Source organism: Colius striatus, chromosome 4, assembly GCF_028858725.1.
Source record: "Colius striatus isolate bColStr4 chromosome 4, bColStr4.1.hap1, whole genome shotgun sequence".
Lineage (NCBI taxonomy): Eukaryota > Metazoa > Chordata > Aves > Coliiformes > Coliidae > Colius > Colius striatus.
Window position 1 is genome coordinate 11,477,830 of NC_084762.1, and position 22,172 is coordinate 11,500,001.

Here is a 22,172-nt window from a genome sequence, read left to right on the forward strand (position 1 = left end):
TGGCACTGAATATAAAACTCATTGTAACTGGAGTAATAACTGGGATTCATATCAGGGACGACGATCCTTTTATGCTTTATGTCAGAAGATCATCTCCCAGGAAATCTGACAGCTTCAAAGGTGTCAGTGCATAGTTTTTGAACTTCATATGCTCTGTTTGATAAAACTGGCTATTCTAGAAAGTATTGCAGATAACTCAGTCTTGCTATCTGTTTGTACTTTGTTGTTATTTAGATAGCTCTGCCTATATCATTCATACTCTATGGACACATAAAAGTGACTTTTAGGGATATAAATACCTGGTACCAGAAGTATAAAGATCTTTACTGATAGCATTTGCATGTTTACAGTTTTCATACATTATAATACACTACAACACAAGTGCTTTTTTCTTTGTTTTCCTCTCAGACAGCTTGTAACCATCATAAACTAAAGGAGTCTGAGAAGAACATGAGATCATTGTTCTTTTCAGAAGTGCTTTGGGATCCTTAATGGTCACAAAGTACTTAGGACTTCATCTTAACATTTATGCTGAGCATTTCTTGCAACACTATGGATAAAATGGGAATAGACAAAATAGCTGTCCTGAGACACATAAACTCCAGATTTAACACAGTTTGAAAATTAGGTGCACTGGGATAATGTTGTAAAACAACTTAAAAGCCAGTGACCTTTGCAGGTGTGGAATACCTCTGGCTCCTTTTCTCCTTGTGCTTAATTTCCTGTTTCTTACTGAATATGTGCTCTGTGCCCTTTAATTCTAACAAATATCACCCCACAAACCAAACCTTTGCAAATTCCTGACTTGTCCAAAAACTTGATTGCAGTAACAGGAGAAAAGAGAAAAAAATAACATGAACCTGACCATTTTCAAACGCTTTCAAGCAACATATTTTTCTAACAGCAGAATCCAATCTTCATACTCAGCTGTTATCTCCCCCTTCCTGATGTGTCTAGCATAACAGAGCTAAAGTTTTCATCTAATAACACAGATTTAGTTGCTGTGACTAGTGCTGCTTCCTTTCATGTGAGCTCTTCTAGCCTACTTTGTTCTTCAGTTTTGCCTTCTGTTGCATACAGAGCAGAATGGTCTTTTATCCCAGTCTATTATTTGGCAGATTGTTGATTTTGTTGTTGTTGTAATGGACATCTTAATGGCTAAACTGCTCTAGGAAAACATTTCAGAGAAAATGAATGAATTTGAAGAGAAACTGTGCCATCCAGTAAATTGTATGGGCTATTGCCTCAAAGAATGTTTGCTGTCTTTCCATATTTGTATAGAGGGGATATTTACTCAGAAGATGCTTCTTCAAAATGTGATGAAATTGATGGAGTTGTTCTTTACATCTGTGATACAATCTAGATTTTAAACAGCTGAAAGGACGTAATTGGTTCAAATACATTAGGAAGTTGGAATCACATGCAACTCTTTCAAAGTTTGTTTTTCTAACTTCTGGTCGTATACTTTTTTTCTTCAGCTATAGGATATAAAACTTAGGGCATATTGAACTCTAACAGGTCAGTAACTAACAATTGCATGGAACTTCTTTTTCTGCTTGAACTAGTTAATATTTGGCCACAGGATGATGCTGTTAGAGCATAAGAGAAAAGGCTGCAGGAACTGGGGCTGTTTAGTCTAGAGAAGAGGAGACTGAGGGGAGATCTTATTAACATTTATAAGTATCTAAATGGTGGATGTCAGGAGGCTGGGGCATCACTTTCTTCTTTTGTATCTAGTGACAGGACAAGGGGTAATAATATGAAGCTGGAACACAAAAAGTTCTATTTACACATAAGAAGAAACTATTTCACTGTTCAGGTGAGGGAGCCCTGGCACAGGCTGCCCAGGGAGGGTGTGGAGTCTCCTTCTCTGGGGGGTCTTCAAGACCCTCCTGGACGCATTTGTGTGTGACCTGATCTAGGTGGACCTGCTTTTGCAGGGAGGCTGGACTAGATGATCTCTAAAGATCCTGTTCAACCCCTACCATTCTGTGATTCTATGATAAGAGCATCATCAGATCTGTGATAAATTAGTAAGAATCTGATCATTAAATTCAAAGAGCTGGAGATCAAGCTGAAAACAGAGAATCAAAAAAAGTCCTCAGGTGAATGAAAGCCAAGTAAGAGAGATTTCAGGACTTAAACATGAAAACTGAATGAAATATTATCTTACAGTTGAAAGCTGTATGGAGAGGTTTAGAGCTTTTAAGCTGACTTACTGGAACACAGTCCTCTTTGTAAAGCAAAGTATCCCTCTCTAATTCAATATGCTGCTTATTTCTGGGTAGGAATGGTTCCTCCTGCAAAACTGTTAATACTGGAACACAGATCATGTTTTCCTCTGGAAGGGAACCAGATGAATCAGTTCGTAAAAACTGACCCTGAGAGCACTTCTGTAATTTATCAGTGTACAAGGTCATCAAGTGGAGCTGTGAGACTAAAATATAAGGGTATTTTGTAACATTCCTGATCTTTTAACTGTATGTGGGCATTTGGACAACCAAATAGTGATTTCAGGGTTAAAAAGGGTAGACATAGACTCTTTAAAACACCGTAGGTTTCGGTATTACAATGAGCACAGAGTTTGGAGAAGACACAGTGAGATGATGACTTTTCTTGTGTATTTGCAAACGTAGGATCAGTAACTAAAGCACTTGGGTCTCCTAGGAGGGTTTGTGAAATAAAAAATCTCTTGCTGAGGAGTGGTTATACATTCAAATGATTCTCCTGTCATATGGAAAACTGCTCAACAATATGATTAAAGGCTTGTTATCTAGTTGCAAGGGAGCATGGTTTTAAACAGAATGTTGACATTAGTGGGGCTATTTTCATAAGTTACTGCCAAGGAAAAGGGTTCTCACATCAGTCTTTGTTAGCAAAGGTTTTGATCCTTTATCAAGAGCATGTCACAGATTCATGAACAAACACATTTCTATATTAGAAAAGGAAGAAGATTTTTTTAAAAAAGCTAGTGAAACAAACAACATTAATAATAGTTTAATAGTTTTAAGCAGTAATTAACAGTGAATTGAAGCAAGAGCTAAACAGTCACTCTAGCGTGTTGCATTTGATCACAACATATCACCTAGCGTGTTTATTGTACATTTTGAGAATCAAAGTAACGAGTCAGAATACACATAGTTAATAAACATGGATTAAAAACTCCAAATCAAATTTGGAGTCACAGATGAATGTGTATGCATTTGCTAGACACTAGTGGCATCTTCCTGTTCTGTCGTAGTCCTGTTTGGTAAATGCTAGTAGTTGAAGACTGATGACTTTCATTTTGTCTGCAATATTTCTCATGAAAGTCTGTGAGTAAAAATATATCCTGAAGTCAGGTAGGTCCAGCACAACTAGCGCTGGAAGTATGTGTAATGACTGCCTACATCCTTAGACTGTGTCTACATAGGAGCTTCTTGATGGACACGTGAGTCTGCTTCACTTTATAGTTTCTAATGTGGCTGGAAATACATCTAGAAAATCAATGTACTGTACCACATTTATATAACAGCTGCCCTCTCCCTTGTATTTCATGAACATAAGAGGTTTTACTGGTGGGGGTTCATTTGTGCTGAAGTTTGCAGAACACAGCTATGTTGATCAACAATCACATCTCCACAGCCTTAGCCAAGAAAGATGTAGCAATTATTTGTCAAAGCATTTGTTCCTTGCCAGATGTTCAGGGTAAATGGTTCTTGTGGAAGGGGCAGTGCTCACTGTGGAGGTGTAACAAAGATGTAGCGTGTGCAACCTCTTTTTTCTCTACTGTACTTCAGAGCCACTTTGTGGGCAAAACAATGTTTTTACTTCCTTAGTCTGAGTACACCATCTCTGAAGTCATGTCAGTACATGATAACTTATATGCTCTGTATGGTAAGAAGCTGTCAGCACTTAATATGTTTTTCCAGATAACCCACCAAACCTGGGATCTGTTTTTAATATCTTTCAAAGCATCAGCTATCTGTTATAGTGACAGACTTGGAATGCTTTTTATCTTCTTACTAAGCTCTTTGCTATTGAGTCTCACTGTTAGCAGCACTTTAAGTTGTCTGAGTTACTGAGGAAGGAAAAGCTTTCTTACCTAACTGAGCTGCTCCCAGCATCAAGGTCTTGTGCTGTCACTGCACCTATAATAGTTCCCACAGGTGTATCCTCATAAACCTCCATTGTGTACATCGGCTTGCTGAAAACAGGAGGTTCATCCATGTCCAAGACATTGATCTTCACAGTGGCAGTATCCTTGAATGGACCCACAGAGTGAAATCGATGGTCAAGATGGAGATTGGAGGCTTCAACTTTAAAGGTGTATGCCTTTTTTGTTTCAAAGTCTAAAGGCTGGGGAAAGAACAACAGCAAAACATCAGATTTGACTAAAAATGAAATATTACAGAATCACTTTGGTAGGACTTAAGACCGCTTCAGTGTAAACTTCAGCTCCTGAGCTAATCATCTGAGCTTGTTTTGCAGTTCATCTCATGCTAAGGTGGTTTCTGAAATAGATCAGATGAATCATATCTATCAAATGACTGTTCTTCCACATCAAAACATTCAGGGTGACTGGCATGGATGTAAACACTTGCACTGTAGATGTCTGAAGTTAAATCAGTGAGACTCATCTCTTGTCAATGAGCTGTGTGCAGGATAGCCTGACATTTGCATTCGTAACTCTCATGCAGCTGTCTCCAGCTGATCCAGTTTCTTAAACAGAAGATTTCTATTTCTTTTAGCAGGGAAAGCTTTCAGAAAAATCACAATAATGATGGAAATAAGCCCAAATAAAAAACTCTTATATAAACTAGACTTCAGGTATGACTTTTAATGTGAATTCAAACTTGATCTAAACCCAAGGTTTCCCTGTGAATTGTCTATCTTAACAGTGAACTGCTGTTGACAACGTATATTTGAGCTGCATGCACTTTGAGAAATGTGGTCTTTGACTCAAGTCTTATGATCCTAGGTAATATTCATAAGGTCTTGAAGGCAGGATAGGAACTTTTTTGTATGTATCTGGGGTTTTGCTGGAAATGCATCCTGCAATCAGATTGGTTTAGTGTGGGTTGCTGTCAACATACATCAATTTAGTGCCTTTGGTTTTACAAAAGTAATAATCTTAAAAACCTGAATGCGGTCTTATTTAGTTGAAAAGACAAAGAAGCTTTATTTTTCAGTTTAAAGAGTTTAGCTGCATTGGCTTCCACGTTGTTTTTTACATTCCTGACAGTTTTTTCCCGATGTCTGGGTAATACTGGCACCTAGTGGTTTCTGCCTATAATCATCAAGCTGGAAATTTTGTAACAAGAAAGGATACAGTATCTGAAAAAGAGAGCAGGATCATAAGTGTATGAGCAAGAACATTTAAATATCTGTCTGTTAAAAATCTTTTTTCCTCAGCCATCATTACCACAGTGTTTCCAGTCATTGGTCACAGCCAGGATAGATTTAAATTCTGCCATTTTCTGTTCTTATCACAACAGGATATAATTGGCCAGATGACTGGCTGGTGTAAGTTGGAGTAGCTCTATTAAAATCAGTCAAGTTACCTTGAGTTACATTAGCTGAACAGCTAGCATGATAATTTTAAATACCTGTGAAAGACTCAAAATTTTAATAGACTAGATGGCTGGTCATTTCTGAGCCGGGAAATTAAAATGAGCCATCCAAGTCTATATATGCAGAGAAATAATCAGACTTGAAAGCCGAGTACTGCTAACCAATCCACTACCACATGCAACTATCCTCCTACGGGGAAAATTCCTAATAAAAGCAATCAGGAGTTGCACCTTCATGGCTAGATTGTCAGGAAGAAGAAACTAAGGCTAGAAAGAAATGGACAAAGTTAAGCGTAGAAGATCTTGTACCCCAGTAGTGAAGCCCTGAGCTGTTGTCTTCATTACAAATGAATGTGCTGCTTCAATTTTTGTCATGCTGTCTTTCCATTTTCTGTATTACTCATGTTCACTGTCATGCATTGTCAAAAAAGTCCCCCCAAAACAAACACACACCCCCCATCTCCCCCTTCACTCTTCTCCAGCTAATTATGGGAATTGCTAACACGTTTTCAAAAAAACTTTATTAAAGAGAGAAAACATGGAGTTTAAAGAATCATTCTGGAGTGGAAAAAGTCCAGAGGAATTAAGCTAGAGATAAATGATTAAGACAGGGAAAGCAAGAAATCTAAGCTCTCAATTAAGTGGTAATTCTAACTGACTCCTTGTATGTACCTTTCCTATCTCCAAAATTGCACTAAAACTGTTGAGACTAGCTACTGTGGTAAATGAGTATATTTTCAGATAGATGTACTAATGGAACAAGTCATAACCACTGAGTCTTTGCAGGCTGTCTTTCACTGAGTTGCTCTTCAAGGTAGGAACCACATCACGATCCTTAACCAGTGCCCACTCACAACTTTCATGATGCAAGGGGGGGCAGAATGCTTGTAGGATGGACAGAAAGGAATAAGATTTCAAGCGATTCTGTGTGTTGGTGAGTTCAGGCAGGCATATTTTAGTGCAGTGGATAAAGTGGCTGCATTACTTCTTTGAAAAGATAAGTTTGACTCCAAGAAAAGAAAATGTTTTCCCACTGTAACCTCAGAGCAAGCCTTTCTCTTTGTCCTTCTACGGATCTGATGATAAATACGATTAGAAGTTAAACAATATATGGCCAATGCAAAGCAGAGATGGCACTCCAAATAAGAAGAGACAGGCTGAAAGTGCTGAGCTGCTATCAGGGGAAGAAATCTCCCAAATAGCGTAATTTAGCCATTTAATATAAGTGAGGTTAAATTACAACTGAAATGTCTGTGGAAAGATGGGGAACATTGCAAGTGGTAAGTCTAAGATAAAACTGCAAAAAGAAAATGATTCTGTACAACATACGTTGTGCAGCAAAAAACTATAGTTTTAATCTGTTGTGGTTATGCAGAGTCCATGCTACAATCTCATTAGTTCTGGTCTTCCCAGTTTTGACCAGTTGAGTCATACAGATAGCTCTGGGTGGTCTCAAAAGTTTGGCATTCATCTGGTATGCACAGTCTGCCTGAAAACAGAGGAATTGAATTTTTGTCTAAGTCTCAGGCAAAACCTTTTTGGTCTTTAGTTTTAAAGATGTTAAAATAGCTTTTCTTAGTATTTCTTTTTTTAGTAGACACTGCTAAGGTGTGTGAAGGACATGAGTGGGCCACACAACACTTTAGCTCACTCAATATAGTGCAGCAGCGTAAGATCGTACCAGGGAAGCCTAGAAACAGGGGTTTTTTTACTGTATTCTAATACCACTCTGCAGAAATAAGTAATTCCTGAGCCAGACTGAGTGCTTGAACCCTGCTCAATTTCTGGATTAGCTCATGCTGAGCCAATTAAGAAGCTTCTGCACACAACTGGTTTATCCTATAAACTCATCCTTATTTTGATAACTTTAATGCTAGCTGTTGAGTGAAACCTGGATCCTTTGTTTTTTTTCTCTGCTGGGTGTGGTTATTAAGATTTCTTATCAGTTTCAACAAAAGCAGGAGCTTGCCTGGGACTGACACATTTTGCCTCTACACCTGGGAGCACTACTCTGTGCCCTGAGGCCACTATACTCTGGTACAAAGGAGATAGTCCTTTCTTGTCCACCCTGCCTCTTGTAGCTTCCATTCCCTGTAGTTTGATGAAGCATTCAGACAGGATGACAGACACTACAGAAATACAAATCCCAATAAATATTGTATTAAATAGCACCAGACAAGGGAAGAAATTGGTCTGTGTGTTCCTAATATAATATCACTTCTTACTCTTGTAGAGAACTGTATGCAGCATTATCCTAAAGCCAGACATTTCCCCCTCTTTTTACTGATACTATTTTCGCTTGTTTTGAGAAGCAGAAGCTATTACATTACTAACCACACAGTGGTGCTAAGTGGCATTTGGATCGTTTCTTTAGCAGGACATAAGAAAAGCTATTCCATTTTGAACATATGTAAATAGCACAAGAGTAGTAGTATTAATAATCAAGCTAGTATTGGATCAGAGCACAAAAATAAATTAGCAGCTAAACCAAATGATTTAAGATGTACACCTTGTCCAGCTGTAGCTGTTTATGCACATTTAGTGTCCCACAAACAGAGAATGGCCTTTTGCCTCTGCCAATGCACTTAATATGCTGGAAAAAAAAGAGTTAAGCTTGGGCAATTTTTTATCATTAAATACGTTTTCCACCAAAAATAACTGTAGTCCAGGAAGTTTTCATTTTTCTCTGTTTTGATATCGAAATGTCTCCATGTGTCTTTGCATAACAACAGAGGAAAAAACCCCATAGAAGTAAAAACAGTTCCTGGCTGCAAGAAATTTTTCAGGAAAAATAAGAACAAACTTTATAAATGACTTTGAAGTGGCTCAGCACTAAATTAGTGCAGCACTTACAGCATCAGAATATGTTACAATATAGGAAAAAAAGCACGGACCTGTTTTTAAAGCACATGGCACTTTTTATTAGTGGCTTTGTCTATTTGTAATTTATAATTCATAATCGAAAGTGTTGGTTCTGTTCATTCAACAGCTTTGATTTAAAGGCCTGAAATGTAATACCTAACGAATATGTGTGTAATCTCACAAGGTTAAAGCAGTGTTTTGAACGCCAAGCAATGGGAAATTGCTTCTTTGTTGGCAAATGACTAGTGCTGTTGTAGGCTTGTATGGTGTGGGTAGCATGCATTGTAATAGGTGTCTGTAGAATAGGGAATGTGCAATGCTTCTGAAAATCTGATAACTGAAACCTATGACAACACATTTACATTATTACAAGTGTAGAGGATAATGAAAAGACACTTATCGGTATCTTTAAGAATCCATATTGCTCTTGTTTAACCTGGGATCCAGCAAGGAATTAAGTGGATAGATTTTGGATCATTCCAAAATGTCTTAAAACACTTGGATCATTTAAAGCTTAGTGAACAGGACCTTTTCTCTGAAAAAAGTTTTGTGAAGGACAGTGTGTAGGGTCTGCATAAAGGAAGTCCTTGGTGGAGGGCCTGTGTTGGGTTTATCTTCTTTCCACACTCCTGCAGAGAACAAAGCTGGTATTCCCTGACCTTCACAGCCTGTCACTGTCCCCAGGCTCGCTACAATGAAAAAGATTAAGAAGGGATTAGGATTATATTTTCCCCTGCCTGTTCAGTGACAGAGATCTGTCATTTACATTAGGCAACCAATGTTCTGCTGTTGTAGAAGAGCCAGATATGCCATATCTTTTTACTGAAAAGACTGAATAAATGTAGCAAAATACAACGAGCAGCTCTAAAACATCTGGATATGGAATTACTTGTGTCAATTTTTAATTTGTTTCAATTAGTGTTTCAAATAGATATATCTAAATATTATATCATTGATAGAATCACAGAATGGTAGGGATGGAAGGGACTTTTAGAGATCATTCAGTCTACCCTCCCTGCTAAAGCAAGTCCACCTAGATTAGGTGGCAGTTCCCCCTATATGAGTCTCAAAAGTGGCCAGGCATTTTGCCTATGCTGGTTCTAAGATAACTGTATCAAGAAAAATTATATATATGAGTGTTCTTCATCAGTAATATCTATTATGTGAATGCTGTTTGAACCTGTGTTGCTGATTTGAGTGTTTTGCCTCTGCAGTTATTAGATATATACTTAACAAAAAGTATGGGAAAATATCATGGCTGTGTATAAAAACAAGCAGTATAGCTGAGGCTTAGGACAAATCCAGGGAGAACTGAGTCCTATCAAAGACCTACTCCTTATTCTCAAACATTCATTTTGCAGCGGTTCCCGCTCAGTGCCATTTCCAACTGGTAGTGCACATGGAGGGGCATGCAACTGCTCAGCCTGACAGTTCCAGACAGAGGTGTTTCTTAGGCATCTGTAAAGTTGGAAAAAAGTGATCAATACTATTATGTAAAATGAGAAAAAGCTTGCAAATTCACATAAGGAATACATGCTCCCCCATGGATGCCACATACCTTTTTGAGTTTGATGACTCCTTCCTGGGTGTTCTCATCTGTTGTGATGTCAAATAAGTTTCCCCCATCTCCTGGAACTATGTTGTACTCAATTTCTGCATTTTTCCCAAAATCAGGGTCCACAGCTCTGATCCTCCCAATAGCAGAACCAACATGAGAGGATTCAGGTACTTTTAAATGGAAGATACCTGTGACAAAGTGGTAGACAATCATTCTTGGGTTTTCTTGCTAGTTAGCACAGTATGTCTCATTCAAACCATGGACCCTGTGTAAAATAAATAGACTTTAAAAAATCCAATTAAAATGACAAGATCAAAACAACAAAGGATTAGAAAAAGATACATGTTTTATATATCATTAAGTCTTCTTCTCTGGGGACAGTCAAAACTTACCTAGATGAGATCCTGTCTGACCTACTCTAGGTGGTCCTGCTCTGGCAGGGAAGTTGGACTAGATGATCTTTCAAGGTGTCTTCCAGCCTTTAAAATTCTGTGATCCTGTGATTTCCCTTAGTTTCTACATTTGGTCGACTGCAACTGTAAGGGCCTTAGCATCTCTATCTCTTGCATATCTATCTATATTTATGTCTTTAATTTTACCCATATAGTTGACTCTTGAATTCAATTGTACTTGTAGACGGTACATGTTTATAAACATTTTCCTCCTCCTAATATTTGACAGGTTTTTATTATAGGAATTTTTATTTTGTTTTAGAAAATATATCTATGCATCTCACAGTAGCTGAAAGAGGGAAACAAATCAGTAGAAAAAGGACTTCCAGGCATTTTTGTAATATTCAGTATGATAATTTCATGTACAACTTCTTGGGGATGGAGGGGGGAAGATCTAAAATGCATTGTTACACCTTATCCACCAGAGGGTGCTCCTACTAAAATTTCGGTGCTAAACATCAATTTTTAGCTCTGAACGCTTTTATTTTCAGTTAGAATAATAGATTCATAGTTTATTTGTTATTAGTGGTAATAAAAGTTTAATTAAAAAAAAGCACACAGAAATGACATGCTTTTAAAGTAAGCACTTACTACTGATACGTGAGGAGAAAATGGTTTCATTCAAGGAAACAGCTGTGCTGAAAAATGCTAAACATAAAAGAGCTACAAGAAAGAATTCGAAGTACTTTGAGTCAGCTTTGACTTTAACGACATCAGCAGCCCTTAGCCTGTTACATTGCTATACACACTGCTGCCTTTCCTGTTCATCTGCACCTCTCACTGGGGTTGTGACTTTGCACAGCTGCCACTGAACACCACTGTGACGAGAGATTGCAGTGGACAGGTAGTATTACAGAATCACAGAATGGTAGGGATTGGAAGGGATGTTTAGAGATTATGCAGTTCAATCGTCCATCTCAAGCAGGTCTGTCTAGATCAGGTCACACAGGAACGCATCCAAGTTGGTTTGGAAACCTCCAGAGAAGGAGACTCTACACCCTTCCTGGGCAACCTGTGCCAGTGCTCTCTCACCCTTACAGTAAAGAAGTTTTTCCTTAAGTTTAAGTGGCACTTTTTGTGTTCCAGCTTTTCTCCATTACACCTAGTACTTGCCTTTCTTCATGCAACAGCCTTTGCTGTCAAAACCAACAGCAACTTTTGGAGCCAATTTCAGGAGGTCCAGAATGTTTGATTCACTTCATCCTGGCTCTAAACAAAGGTAGCATCTGCTTGTCCCATCATTTAATTTTCTGGGTCATCCTCCAACAGGTCTTGCAGAGCAGCCCCATTCGCCCAAGAAAACATCAGCAGTGGTCTTGCCTCTGTTTCTCTATATGTGAAGATGTAGGAGGAAAAAGTCACCTCTTTTTTAATAGCGTGGCAGGACAGGCATCTGTGACTAGTGGGAGGCATATTGAGGGATGTCTCAGAGATTTCTACCTGGTAGTTGTTCAGTCACACCACAAAAAAAAAAGTCTCTGAGAAGTTGTGTATCATGTAACAGCAAGCTAGATGACTTACTTTCGCATCCAGATGCTGAATTAAACTATAGATGCTGTTCCCTGTCATTATCTCCTTACAATGCATAGAGAGTGAGCATTTTCAGCTTTCCAGTATTTTCAGGTACATTAGAACTGTTGGATTAGGAGCAAACCTACTCTTCCATGAGTGGGTAGTTTGGGCTAATGGTACATTGTCTGTTTGAGTGCCTTTGATAAAATGTCTTTTGTTGGCTTCCCACTTCTGTCTGTTAGTATGTAAGTACACTTGAAGGCAAAACTTGATTTGTTTGCTTGAGAAAAACTCTGTAAATAAGGTCCACTTGTGTCAGCATCCGCATTTGACATTAGCATGTGTAGCTTTGTAGTACTCCTAGACTGCCATACAGTTGGCTTCATCTGCACTGTGTAATTACCATGTAATGATTTTTTCCAAGGGAACACACTAAAGGAATCTCTTCTCCTTTTTCCAAGGCAACATATTAAAGGAAGCTTTACTTTTTCTTCTTCTTAACGGCTGGAAGGAAGCACTATGATGCAAAATACGATCAAAACTAGAGTAGTCTCAGCTATTTCTTAGTTGTACTTCAATGATTTTAAGTAAATAATAAAATTTTAACATGATATGATCAAGGGACAGGAGCATTTTCCTTATGAGGAAAGACTGAGGGAACTGGGGCTGTTTAGTGAAGAGAAGACTGAGTGGGATCTTGTTAATATTTATAAGTATATAAATGGTGAGTGTCAGGAGGCTGGGGCATCTCTTTTTTCTGTTGTATCTAGCAACAGGACAAGGGTTAATGGGATGAAGCTGAAACACATCAAGTTCCATTTAAGCATAAGGAAAAACTATTTTTCTGGTCAGGTGAGAAAGCCCTGGCACAGGCTGCCCAGGGAGGGTGTGGAGTCTCCTCCTCTGGAGGTATTCAAAACCCACTTGGACATGCTCCTGTGTGCCCTTATCTAGGTGGACCTGCTTTGGCAGGGGGGGTGGATTAGATGATCTCTAAAGGTCCCTTCAAATCCCTACCATTCTATGATTCTATGTATCCAGGAGACAATCACAAATCTTCATAATATCTAATGTCATGTGCAAATACATGTATTATTGTGTCTCTGCCATGTAAGTTATTCAGAAGCAGTGGAAGAAAAGGGATCCAAAAGGACTTTTCCTGCACTACAATCTTATATTACATTTCCCCAGAATAGTTAGTTCTAGCTGTGATGCTCAGGTCTTTTACAGGATCTCGGATTGGATGACAGAAATCATTGCTGCAGTGTTTGCTCTTTTACAGACACAATTTTGGTGAATGTAAAATGTAAGAGCATATGAAAATGGATTTTTCTTTCTTTGCCTACTTGATCTATTCTTAGTGAATTGAAAAGCATTCAGATTCCTTAAAACAAATATTTTTCTACAAAATATTGTACCTGGTTGGTAAAGCATTTGGGACATGGATGAAGTCAAAGAAACACGGCATTACCCCTTTCAGATTATTTAGGGTTCTATCAGTTATTTTCAATGACTTGGCATTTCATCACTTCTAGAAATTCAACGACAATAAAGATAGGGTCATTCAGATTAATTTGAAACCCTGAAGTAATCTTCAACTCTGCCAGAGTCAGATCTCTGAAGATGTAGTATGTAATTACACTGCCATCGTTCTCCTGTAATATTATCTTCACAGCATATGGAAGCTGTTAATGGTGCTACTGTGACAAAATACTTTCAGAATAAAATAAATGAAAACAAATAATGTATATTGTTGCAAGCCCAGGGAAAAACTTCAGGAGAATATAAAGTATAGCATGAAAACCTTCTCTTTTTTTTTCTAAATCCCCAGAAAATAGTCTTTATACAAAGGACATTTGGAATGATCAATATATGCTGCATGTGAGATGTAACAGAAAGACAGCTTTGTAGATTTTCGTTTTTGTGTGTCTAGAAGACATTACTTCTTGCTGTAGACTTACTATGACAGTTTAGCATTATACAGTTTTTATTGTCCATTTCGCCTGTATACACTGCTACCTCCATTTGCTATAGAGGTATATTGAAACAGGCCTGAATAAATAGCCTTTTACTCCCAAAGGTCCTGAAAATCTTGTTCTCTGTAGCCTCTAGGAATGATGGAACAAGCAGCTCAGACAAACTTCCGCAGCAGCTGGTTACGCTGCTCAAACAGCTCTGTCAAATTTTGTAGATTGTCTTGTGTGACTTCTCTGCCTACAAAAATCTTTTCTTCTACTTACGTGAATCTCTTTAAAATGTGCTTTCTATGTTTGCTGCTGAGTTTTGTAAAGGTTGAGTGATATAGTATGCACCAAAGGAGCAAGCCCTTGCCTCCCTTGGACTACACTAAGAAACTGGTCTCTGCAACTAAGTTCCCTTTTAGTGATTCTACTCATCTCATGCAAGTCAGAATATTTTCACATAAAGAAAAGCTAGTAGCAATGCATGTTGACTGGTTAATGTTCTTCAATTTGCTGTAAATGGATTTTTAAGGAAAAGAAATGTAAATGTTATTTTGAAGGCCAAATTTCACTTAAAATTCAAGCTAGAATTCAAAATTGGAGAAGCCCAGTGATTATGTAGCTTAGCATAAGCATTCTGTGTGACTCAAGGTGTGAACCTTCCTCGGAGTTTCAGGTTGAGCAACATCAATGAGGATGTTAAAAATGAATGAGTGATGATGCTGTTGAAGCTTTTAGGCTGAAATGACTGATAGGACTTATTGCTCAGCCTCAAAAGCATTCAGGAAACCGAGATGGAGGTGAGCTAGTAACTCGCTGCCTCTGACTTTCTAAAAAACACAGATGGTTCCAAAGCACATAAGGGGAAGAAATCAGAGCTGAAAAAGTGACAGGTAATCAGTCATATTGACTGAAATTCAGGACACATTTACAGTTCTTTTGACGTGAATAGATTAGTTTTAGTATTTAAGGCTGAAAAGCTGCTCTGGGGTTTGACTTTTCCTTACAAAGGGATTATTTTTGTTTTGTTTCCCCACACCTGCGCTTTACAGGTACACCATCATTTAGCAAAGAGGTTTTCAATTCTGAGGAGAATGAGAAAGGAAAACCATCATTATATCTCATCCACAAAATAATCATTAAGAAATAACCCAGGTTAGCATGTAAGGATCTAAGCTAAATGCATAACGGCCTTCAACCACCCAGTTGTAAATGCAGTTGGAGTTTCTTTTTCTAATCTGTCACCTTACATGTACTTATACATTGAAGATTATCCTCTCCTCCTTTTTCTCTGTCTGTGTTTTTTCCAGTTAGCTTTGGCAGTTACCAAAGTATTGCACCACAGTTATTCATGATAGTGTGACTCTTATAGTCAACAACATTGAAATGAAATAATTTATTTTTCTTTTGCTAAATCTTTAATATTTTCACAGGGAAAAAAAAAATAGATTTTGTCTATGATAATATTCTTGTTAGCTTCAGTTACTTAGACATTTCAGTTTTTGTCCTGGTCAAGTTATAAGAGCACTGATTTCCGTTTGTTTAGGAAGAACTCAAAGACAATAGTTCAGATTTACTCGCTAGTGTTTTAACGGTAGTGTAATAGAGAAAAGACAGGATACTGTAAATACAAGCAGATACTCAGTATACTAAACTCTTATCAGCCACTCAGGTGAGTTAATAGACTGAGTTTTTGAGACTGCGCTCTTCCTTCTTCCCTTTAAAAAGAAAAAAATTGTTCAGCATACCTGGTGTAATTTTTGTATACTGAAAAAATATCACTTTAACCATTTGCTGCATCTTTTTGCACTGATAAGATGCTGTCAAGAAGATTTCTAAAACCAAATCTCCCCATTGCATATCAGAGAATAATTCCACAGAGTGTAATATCCCCCGTGTTGGAGCAAGGGTTCAGGGATAGAATAGTTCATTTGGAAGTTCATTTCCTCAGATGAAGATATTCAGACCCACAGCTATATCTCTAAAGAGATAAAGAATATTATTTTTAAAAGTACAGTGTTGAAATAATGCTAGAAGCAGTTGTTTGGAGTCACACTCTAATGTGTGTGTCTTTAGTACTTAGGCAATAACAATACTTAATCTTCTTTGAAGAGCCTTAATTTTAGTTTGGTTTGTTTTTTATTTTTATGGTGGGACTATTTTACTAGGATGAGAAGAAAATTATAATACCTAGAACTTCCTCAAGTTTATAATGAAAGGTTTCTTCTAGATGATATGGAATTGAGTTCTGACAAGTCAAGGAGACTAAATAAAACTCCTAACTGCTTTAATCATGTTGTGATTACTGCATAGGAAAGATCTCACCATTATCACTTCCCCTTCCATTGGTCTTGCTCCATGAAAAAGTGGTGGGTAAATAGTCATCTGTCCAAAGTCTGATCTGGCAATGCATTCATGCTGTGTTAGGCAATGTGCTTCCTGGATCTCTGAGGGCTTGTGGAAAACGAGTTCTAGATGATCAGCCTCATTATGTATCATAACCTGTTCTGATAATATGCAGTCTGCTGATTAACAAATTATTGCCAAACAAAAAAATTCAGGAAAAAGAGTCCAAAATATAATGAGAAAAATAGTCTTTGGGTGTGTAGTCTATCAGCTTTGTTTTTATGTAAGCTATACTGTGGTTATAAGGAATTATCCAGTTGTAGCATGCCTTATGGATAAAAAAGGAGAAGAGTTTTCAGAAAAAAATGTCTTTCCTTTCTCAGAATCTCAGGCAGCATGTAATTTGCTTTTATTAGGTAGGTCTATTGGTAATATTCTGGTGATCACATCATCACCATGAAATAAATCAATACACTTCTTCCCTCTATAAAATTTACAAGTATGATATATGTGAAACATTAACATGATAAAAAGTATATTGCCAAGGATGGGACACAGACTTTGTAATGCTCTGCTTAACATTTCTGCTTCTTAAATATCTTGTGAGAGCTTTTTCATATTTTCTTTATTACTCTGGCACAAAATATAATAACACAGTTTTACTGCAATTCATTCACTTCTAAGAATGGTGGTCAAACCATTTACTTTAGGATCTAAGCCAAGTGCTCTAAATCATCTGTATTGGAAGAATCATTTTTCTCTCCATCGACTAAGGAAATTGAGTCTCTATCTTTAGCCTTTTGACTCACACTCAAGTTGCAAGCCTAAAATTGTATAAACTAAACATGGTCTAGGTGGATCTGCTTTAATAGGGGGGCTGGACTACATGATCTTTCAAGGTCCCTTCCAACCCCTAAGATTCTGTGATTCTGTGTGAATAGTTTACTGGTTTTAAGTTTTAGTTTATGGGACGCAGTTTCTTGAAGACATTTGTAGTTTTGTGCTACAGACCAAAAACTAATGATACAACAGAATGGCAATTTGCCTCGTTTCTTTTATACTTTATAGCACCTATACTCAACCTAAGTGATGTTTTTGTGTTTAAAGATGAGGTCTTCATATAAATATTACTCCTATTGCAAGGAAATCTGTGGGTAGTGAAGGCTTAATTATAGTTTCTTTGCTTGAGAGCTTTGAAAATCATATTTAGAAGATCAACACACTTGCTGTGGAAGCCACTGAGAAAAAAACATTGCCATGAATTCAAGAGAAAAGTTGAAAGAGTTCCTCTATCATATTTCTGTTAATGTCTCTTTATAGCCTTCTTCATGCAAAAATTCAACTAAACATATATCTTGGACTCAGAGAAGACAGATTCAAAACTGTTGGTATCAGCAGCTTCTCTTGCTGTCAGGAGGATTGTTGCAAGCACTTTTTGGGCATCCCATTTAATGCTTTTACATGAAGTGGAGCACTCCAGAAAACCTGAGCTACAACTGTGGTTAGGTGTTTCTGAAAATCAGGTGCCTAAACTATTGAGATGATGATTAGATGTGGTCTATTTCAATTCATATTGCACTGTAGACTCTAAATTTTCAGAAAGCAAGCCCACTAATAGTAGCAAAGTTGTTTGGATTTCTTACTTGGATGGAAAGCCTTAGAGAAAAAGGCAGATGCTACAATAGTAATACAGCAAATGACACTGTAATCTGTGAGTCACTTTGCAAACAATTCTCAAGGCATTACAAAGCAAACCCATGCTGACAAAATTATAGCCTCTGCTACTCTTCAATATCAGAGAGTAGGTGGAGATGCATGGTGCTTTTTAAGCCATCCCAAGGTTACCATGGATAATTTCATGCATCCTATCTAAATACTCTTTGTGCTTTGAGCACATAATTTCTTCACTGCTCCTCACAGAAAACATATTGGGGTAGCATGAATGTCATGATTTCTGCCAAAGGTTGCTCGATGTCTATGAACCATATTTGTTTACACCTTCTATACAGAAGGTAGCAGGTGTAAAATACAATTATTAACGATAATAATCTACTATGATGATGATGATGTGTTTAAACATAATTGACCTATAAATCTTGCTGTTAATGATCTATTACCATTTAAACCTCATGATAGGGGGAAAATGAATTGGATAAGAGCAGATTAACAACAGAATTTTATGACCAATAATATTTAACTTCTAACCACTGTTGTATTTCTCGGACTATAGCTTACTGTGCAATCAGAGCTTTCCATTTTACCTAGTGACAAATTACTTACATTTTTCACTGGTTAGAGACTATTACTAAGAAATAGCTATATTCATTTTTGTATTCTGCTTTGCAACTGAGGGTTCAAGCTCTCTAAGTTTAGAGCTTTAATGAGGTTTTGGTTTCATTCGGTCAGTATTCCAAGCAGCTCTCTAACAATGGCCTTTGCTTACTTATGCATTCTTGAGAAAGTTAAGAAACATTTCAAGTGTAGCTAAAATGAAATTTACTAAACATTTAGTGTTAAGAGTCTATGGCAGTTGAACATTTCTCTATCCAGTTAATTCATTTATTTATTTATTTCCCAAAAGAACATACTTCAGTTTGGTCATTGTTCAGTCTGAATTGTATTTCACTCTCCAACATACTTTATGATCAAGATCAAGCAAAAGTGACAGCTACCCCTCTCAAAAAAAAAGTTTCTAGAAAGTTTTTAGTAAGAATACATCCACTTTTGGGGGCAAATCATTTCTTAGTGATAGTGCTTAAAGAATTCTGATGTGGAAAGGAGAGGGAAAAATATAGGAAACAGTTGGCATATGTGTAAATAGAAATTTGCATAGATGTTGAATTTTATGTTAACTTCTTTGTGCTACACACATACAAATAGTAAAAGCCTACTTAGCTGTCAGGTGTTGTAACCCAAGTTGGACTGTATGACCTGGATTGCAAAGCATAGGTTCAAAAAAAAAGCTGCAACTGTACAAAGACATTTCATGTACCAGCTGTACTCTGCAGCCTAGAAGCTAGCCAGTATAAAATGGCCTATTTCCATGTTATTAAATTCTTTTGCTCACACCAAACTAGGTCAGCTTCATGGAAAGTGACTGCAAAGAATAGCTCCTGGTAGTAATAATTTCCTAAAATGCCCTGAATTTGTCTGAGAAAGTTTTACTTTGGTGTTGGTCAAAACTGTGCCCAGTGCCTGTGCTAAGGGTAACAATACAGATGATTTAAATTTCAAAAAACTTTCCCCAGCTCTCTCATGTTCTTCTTTAAGTCTTCAAAACAAAATAGAATGAGCCCTTGTATACCTTCTATGTCTATGTAAAAATATCTGTACTTGTGCTCATTAAGTAGTGGTGTAGGAAAAAAAGAAAAGTACTTTTTAATGATGTGTAGCTAACTCAGGTGCCTCAAACAGAAAGAGAAGGCAAGGGTCACTGAGCTATGTGACAGTGTAGTGGCCAAACCAAGCAAGATGGAGCTCTAAAGGCTTATCTGGGATGATGGAAATTCATGATCTCAGTATAGCAAAATGTGGAGAGACTCAGAGCTGGAAGTAAACCAAGAAAAGATAAACTATTTTCATAGTGTTATTTCTGTGAAGAAAAAAAAATACCCCACACCTGGGGAAGAGAAGAAGGAGATGTCTTCACTGTAGTTGTAAGATAAAAATGAGATCAAGGATAAATTTGTGTGTCTCTTAGGAGGAGATAAGAGTGTGTGTTAGATATTAGCACAAACAGGGTGAGGAGGAAAGAGAAAGCCAGAGGAGGAGGAGAGAGGGAAGCAGAGAGTACAGAGGTATGAGACTTGCAAGGAACCTAGATTAAGGAGGAGTTACCCTAAATCCTTCTCTGATTACTGTAAAAGCACTGTGCAAATTCTGCTCTGTTAATATTTACTCACATACTGATTTGACTATTGTTTTGCTGGTGTTAAAGCTGTAATGGTGACTCACTCGTATTACAATCCAAAACTGTAATGATCTATACATGGCTACTTGTTTCATGACTGATTGGCTCACAATTGTATGGACCCATTTCTGGAGTCTTTGCATTCCTGTCTTACATCACTCCTTGAAATGGTTGGTTAAAAATCTATGTTCAACTCCAAATTACAGTTTTAGTTTACCCAGAGGTAAATGGATATTACAGTTGCTTTTCTGACACTAAAAGATTTAAGCTTGGCTTATAAAATCTGGTGCTTTTTTTCCGTTTATGTCTTGTATTGCAGTGCTCAGAAAATTAACAAAGATGAAGTAGACCAGGATTCAGCCTTCCCTCCCTTTCTAATTCAAAGCAAGCTCTGACTTGGTCTCCCACCTAATCGCTTCCTGCAGGCTAGTCTGCAATGAACCTGTCCACCTGTCTTATGTAAATATGTCCCATTTGGTATAAAATAAGTAATTAGTCTCTGAAACTGAATTAGGGCATCTTGTCTGCAAGGCAAATTCTTTAATCAATGAATGACAGACTCTTTTTCATTCTGATCGCCAATGAAGACACAAGTACTATTATACAAAGCACAACTTTTACCAGGAGTACCCAGAGAAGACGTACTTCTCCACCTAAATTTCACTGGGTAGAACAACTTCCCAAAAATTGGGCAGACTTGTTAAAATACTTAATTAGGTAGATGAAAGCCTTGACCCTTATTCATGAATAAGTTTTCTAGCAATTGTCCAAGTAGAGAGGGAATAAATCTTTCTTGTTTTAATCAGTTTCTCTGTTTTCATTGTTTTAATTTTTTAGGTTAGTGAACAGAATAATTTCTTACTCATGTCCTTTTCTCTAAATGTCTAATTTACTACTGGGTGGCATCTGTGTGGTATTCTTCTGAACACTTTAAAAGCAGATACCATTACCTGAGGAACTTCTCTCTCATAGGCCACCCATTCAAATCAATGGGTTAAAAGATTTTTCTTTCCATCTTCACTAACACTCTGCATCTTAACCCAATTTTGCAGTAAAATCTGAACAAGCCTACTTCAAAGTCACATGAAGGGAATCAGTCAGTTTATTGAGTCAATAAAACTGACCTGCTTTTATACAGTAAAACCTATGCTAAATAATATCTATGCAATTTCTGTGATGTACTAAGCTTCCCAGAATGTATACATAAATAACTGACGGAGTTTTCAATCCACAGAGAGTATATGCATCAGTATGTACAGGCAGGCTACTCCAGGTTCAGCACTTGGTTGTCTTTTCTTTCAAAATATTTCCACAGATTTTATCTCTTGAAAGTAAACTTATTAAAATATGTTATAAAGCAATAAATACTCACTGAAAAGAAACACTACCTAAAGGGTAACAGTATGCAAATTCTATTTCTAATGCCACAATTGTGAAATAGATAATAGACCTCTATAATAGATCATTCAGATAATAGATCATTCAAGTAGCAGATGAAGGTTATATAACTAAGAAACAAAAACAGGCCAGCTTGCTTTTATAAAGGTCTTTTTTACTTGCACTGAAATCCCCAAAATGACATCAATGAAAGGCATTTTTTTCCTCCTTTCTGAATTGTCTGTTTTGCTGACTTTTCTATTTAAGATTATTGTTGCTACTTCTGTCTCCAGTGGAGGACTTAATACATTCTGCACTGTGCTTGAAATCCAAATCCAATTAGCTGCAAACTTCTACAGTATGGCCAGGCAGATGATGCGCAAGGTCCTAGGAACGATCCTTCAGCTTTACCTTACTTGAGGTGTCATTACCAGAGAGCTGAAGAGCTGCATTTCTGTTTCCAAATGTGTTCCCATTTCTGGAAGTTTGCTGTGCTCTTTCATGCAAATTAACTTGATGGATTTCACTGGGATACTTCAGGAAAAAATAGGGACAGCAAAATACTGGCCCTTGTGCTGTCCAGGCACTGCTCTACAGCTGTGGGAACATTTAAACCAGCACTGAGATGATGGTTTCTGACCA

General features: G+C 37.3%; 1 protein-coding gene across 2 annotated transcripts in view; it reads right to left on the reverse strand.

Moving 5' to 3' along the window:
• LOC104554551 (cadherin-12) overlaps positions 1–22,172 on the reverse strand; it is a 140,468-nt gene that overhangs the window by 33,385 nt on the left and 84,911 nt on the right. For both annotated transcript variants that reach the window (XM_061994643.1, XM_061994642.1), the window contains 2 exons: positions 9,973–10,160; positions 4,085–4,338 (listed from right to left, as the gene is read on the reverse strand). In XM_061994643.1, the coding sequence (XP_061850627.1) occupies positions 4,085–4,338; positions 9,973–10,160 (442 nt within the window). The remainder of the gene's footprint in view (positions 1–4,084; positions 4,339–9,972; positions 10,161–22,172) is intronic.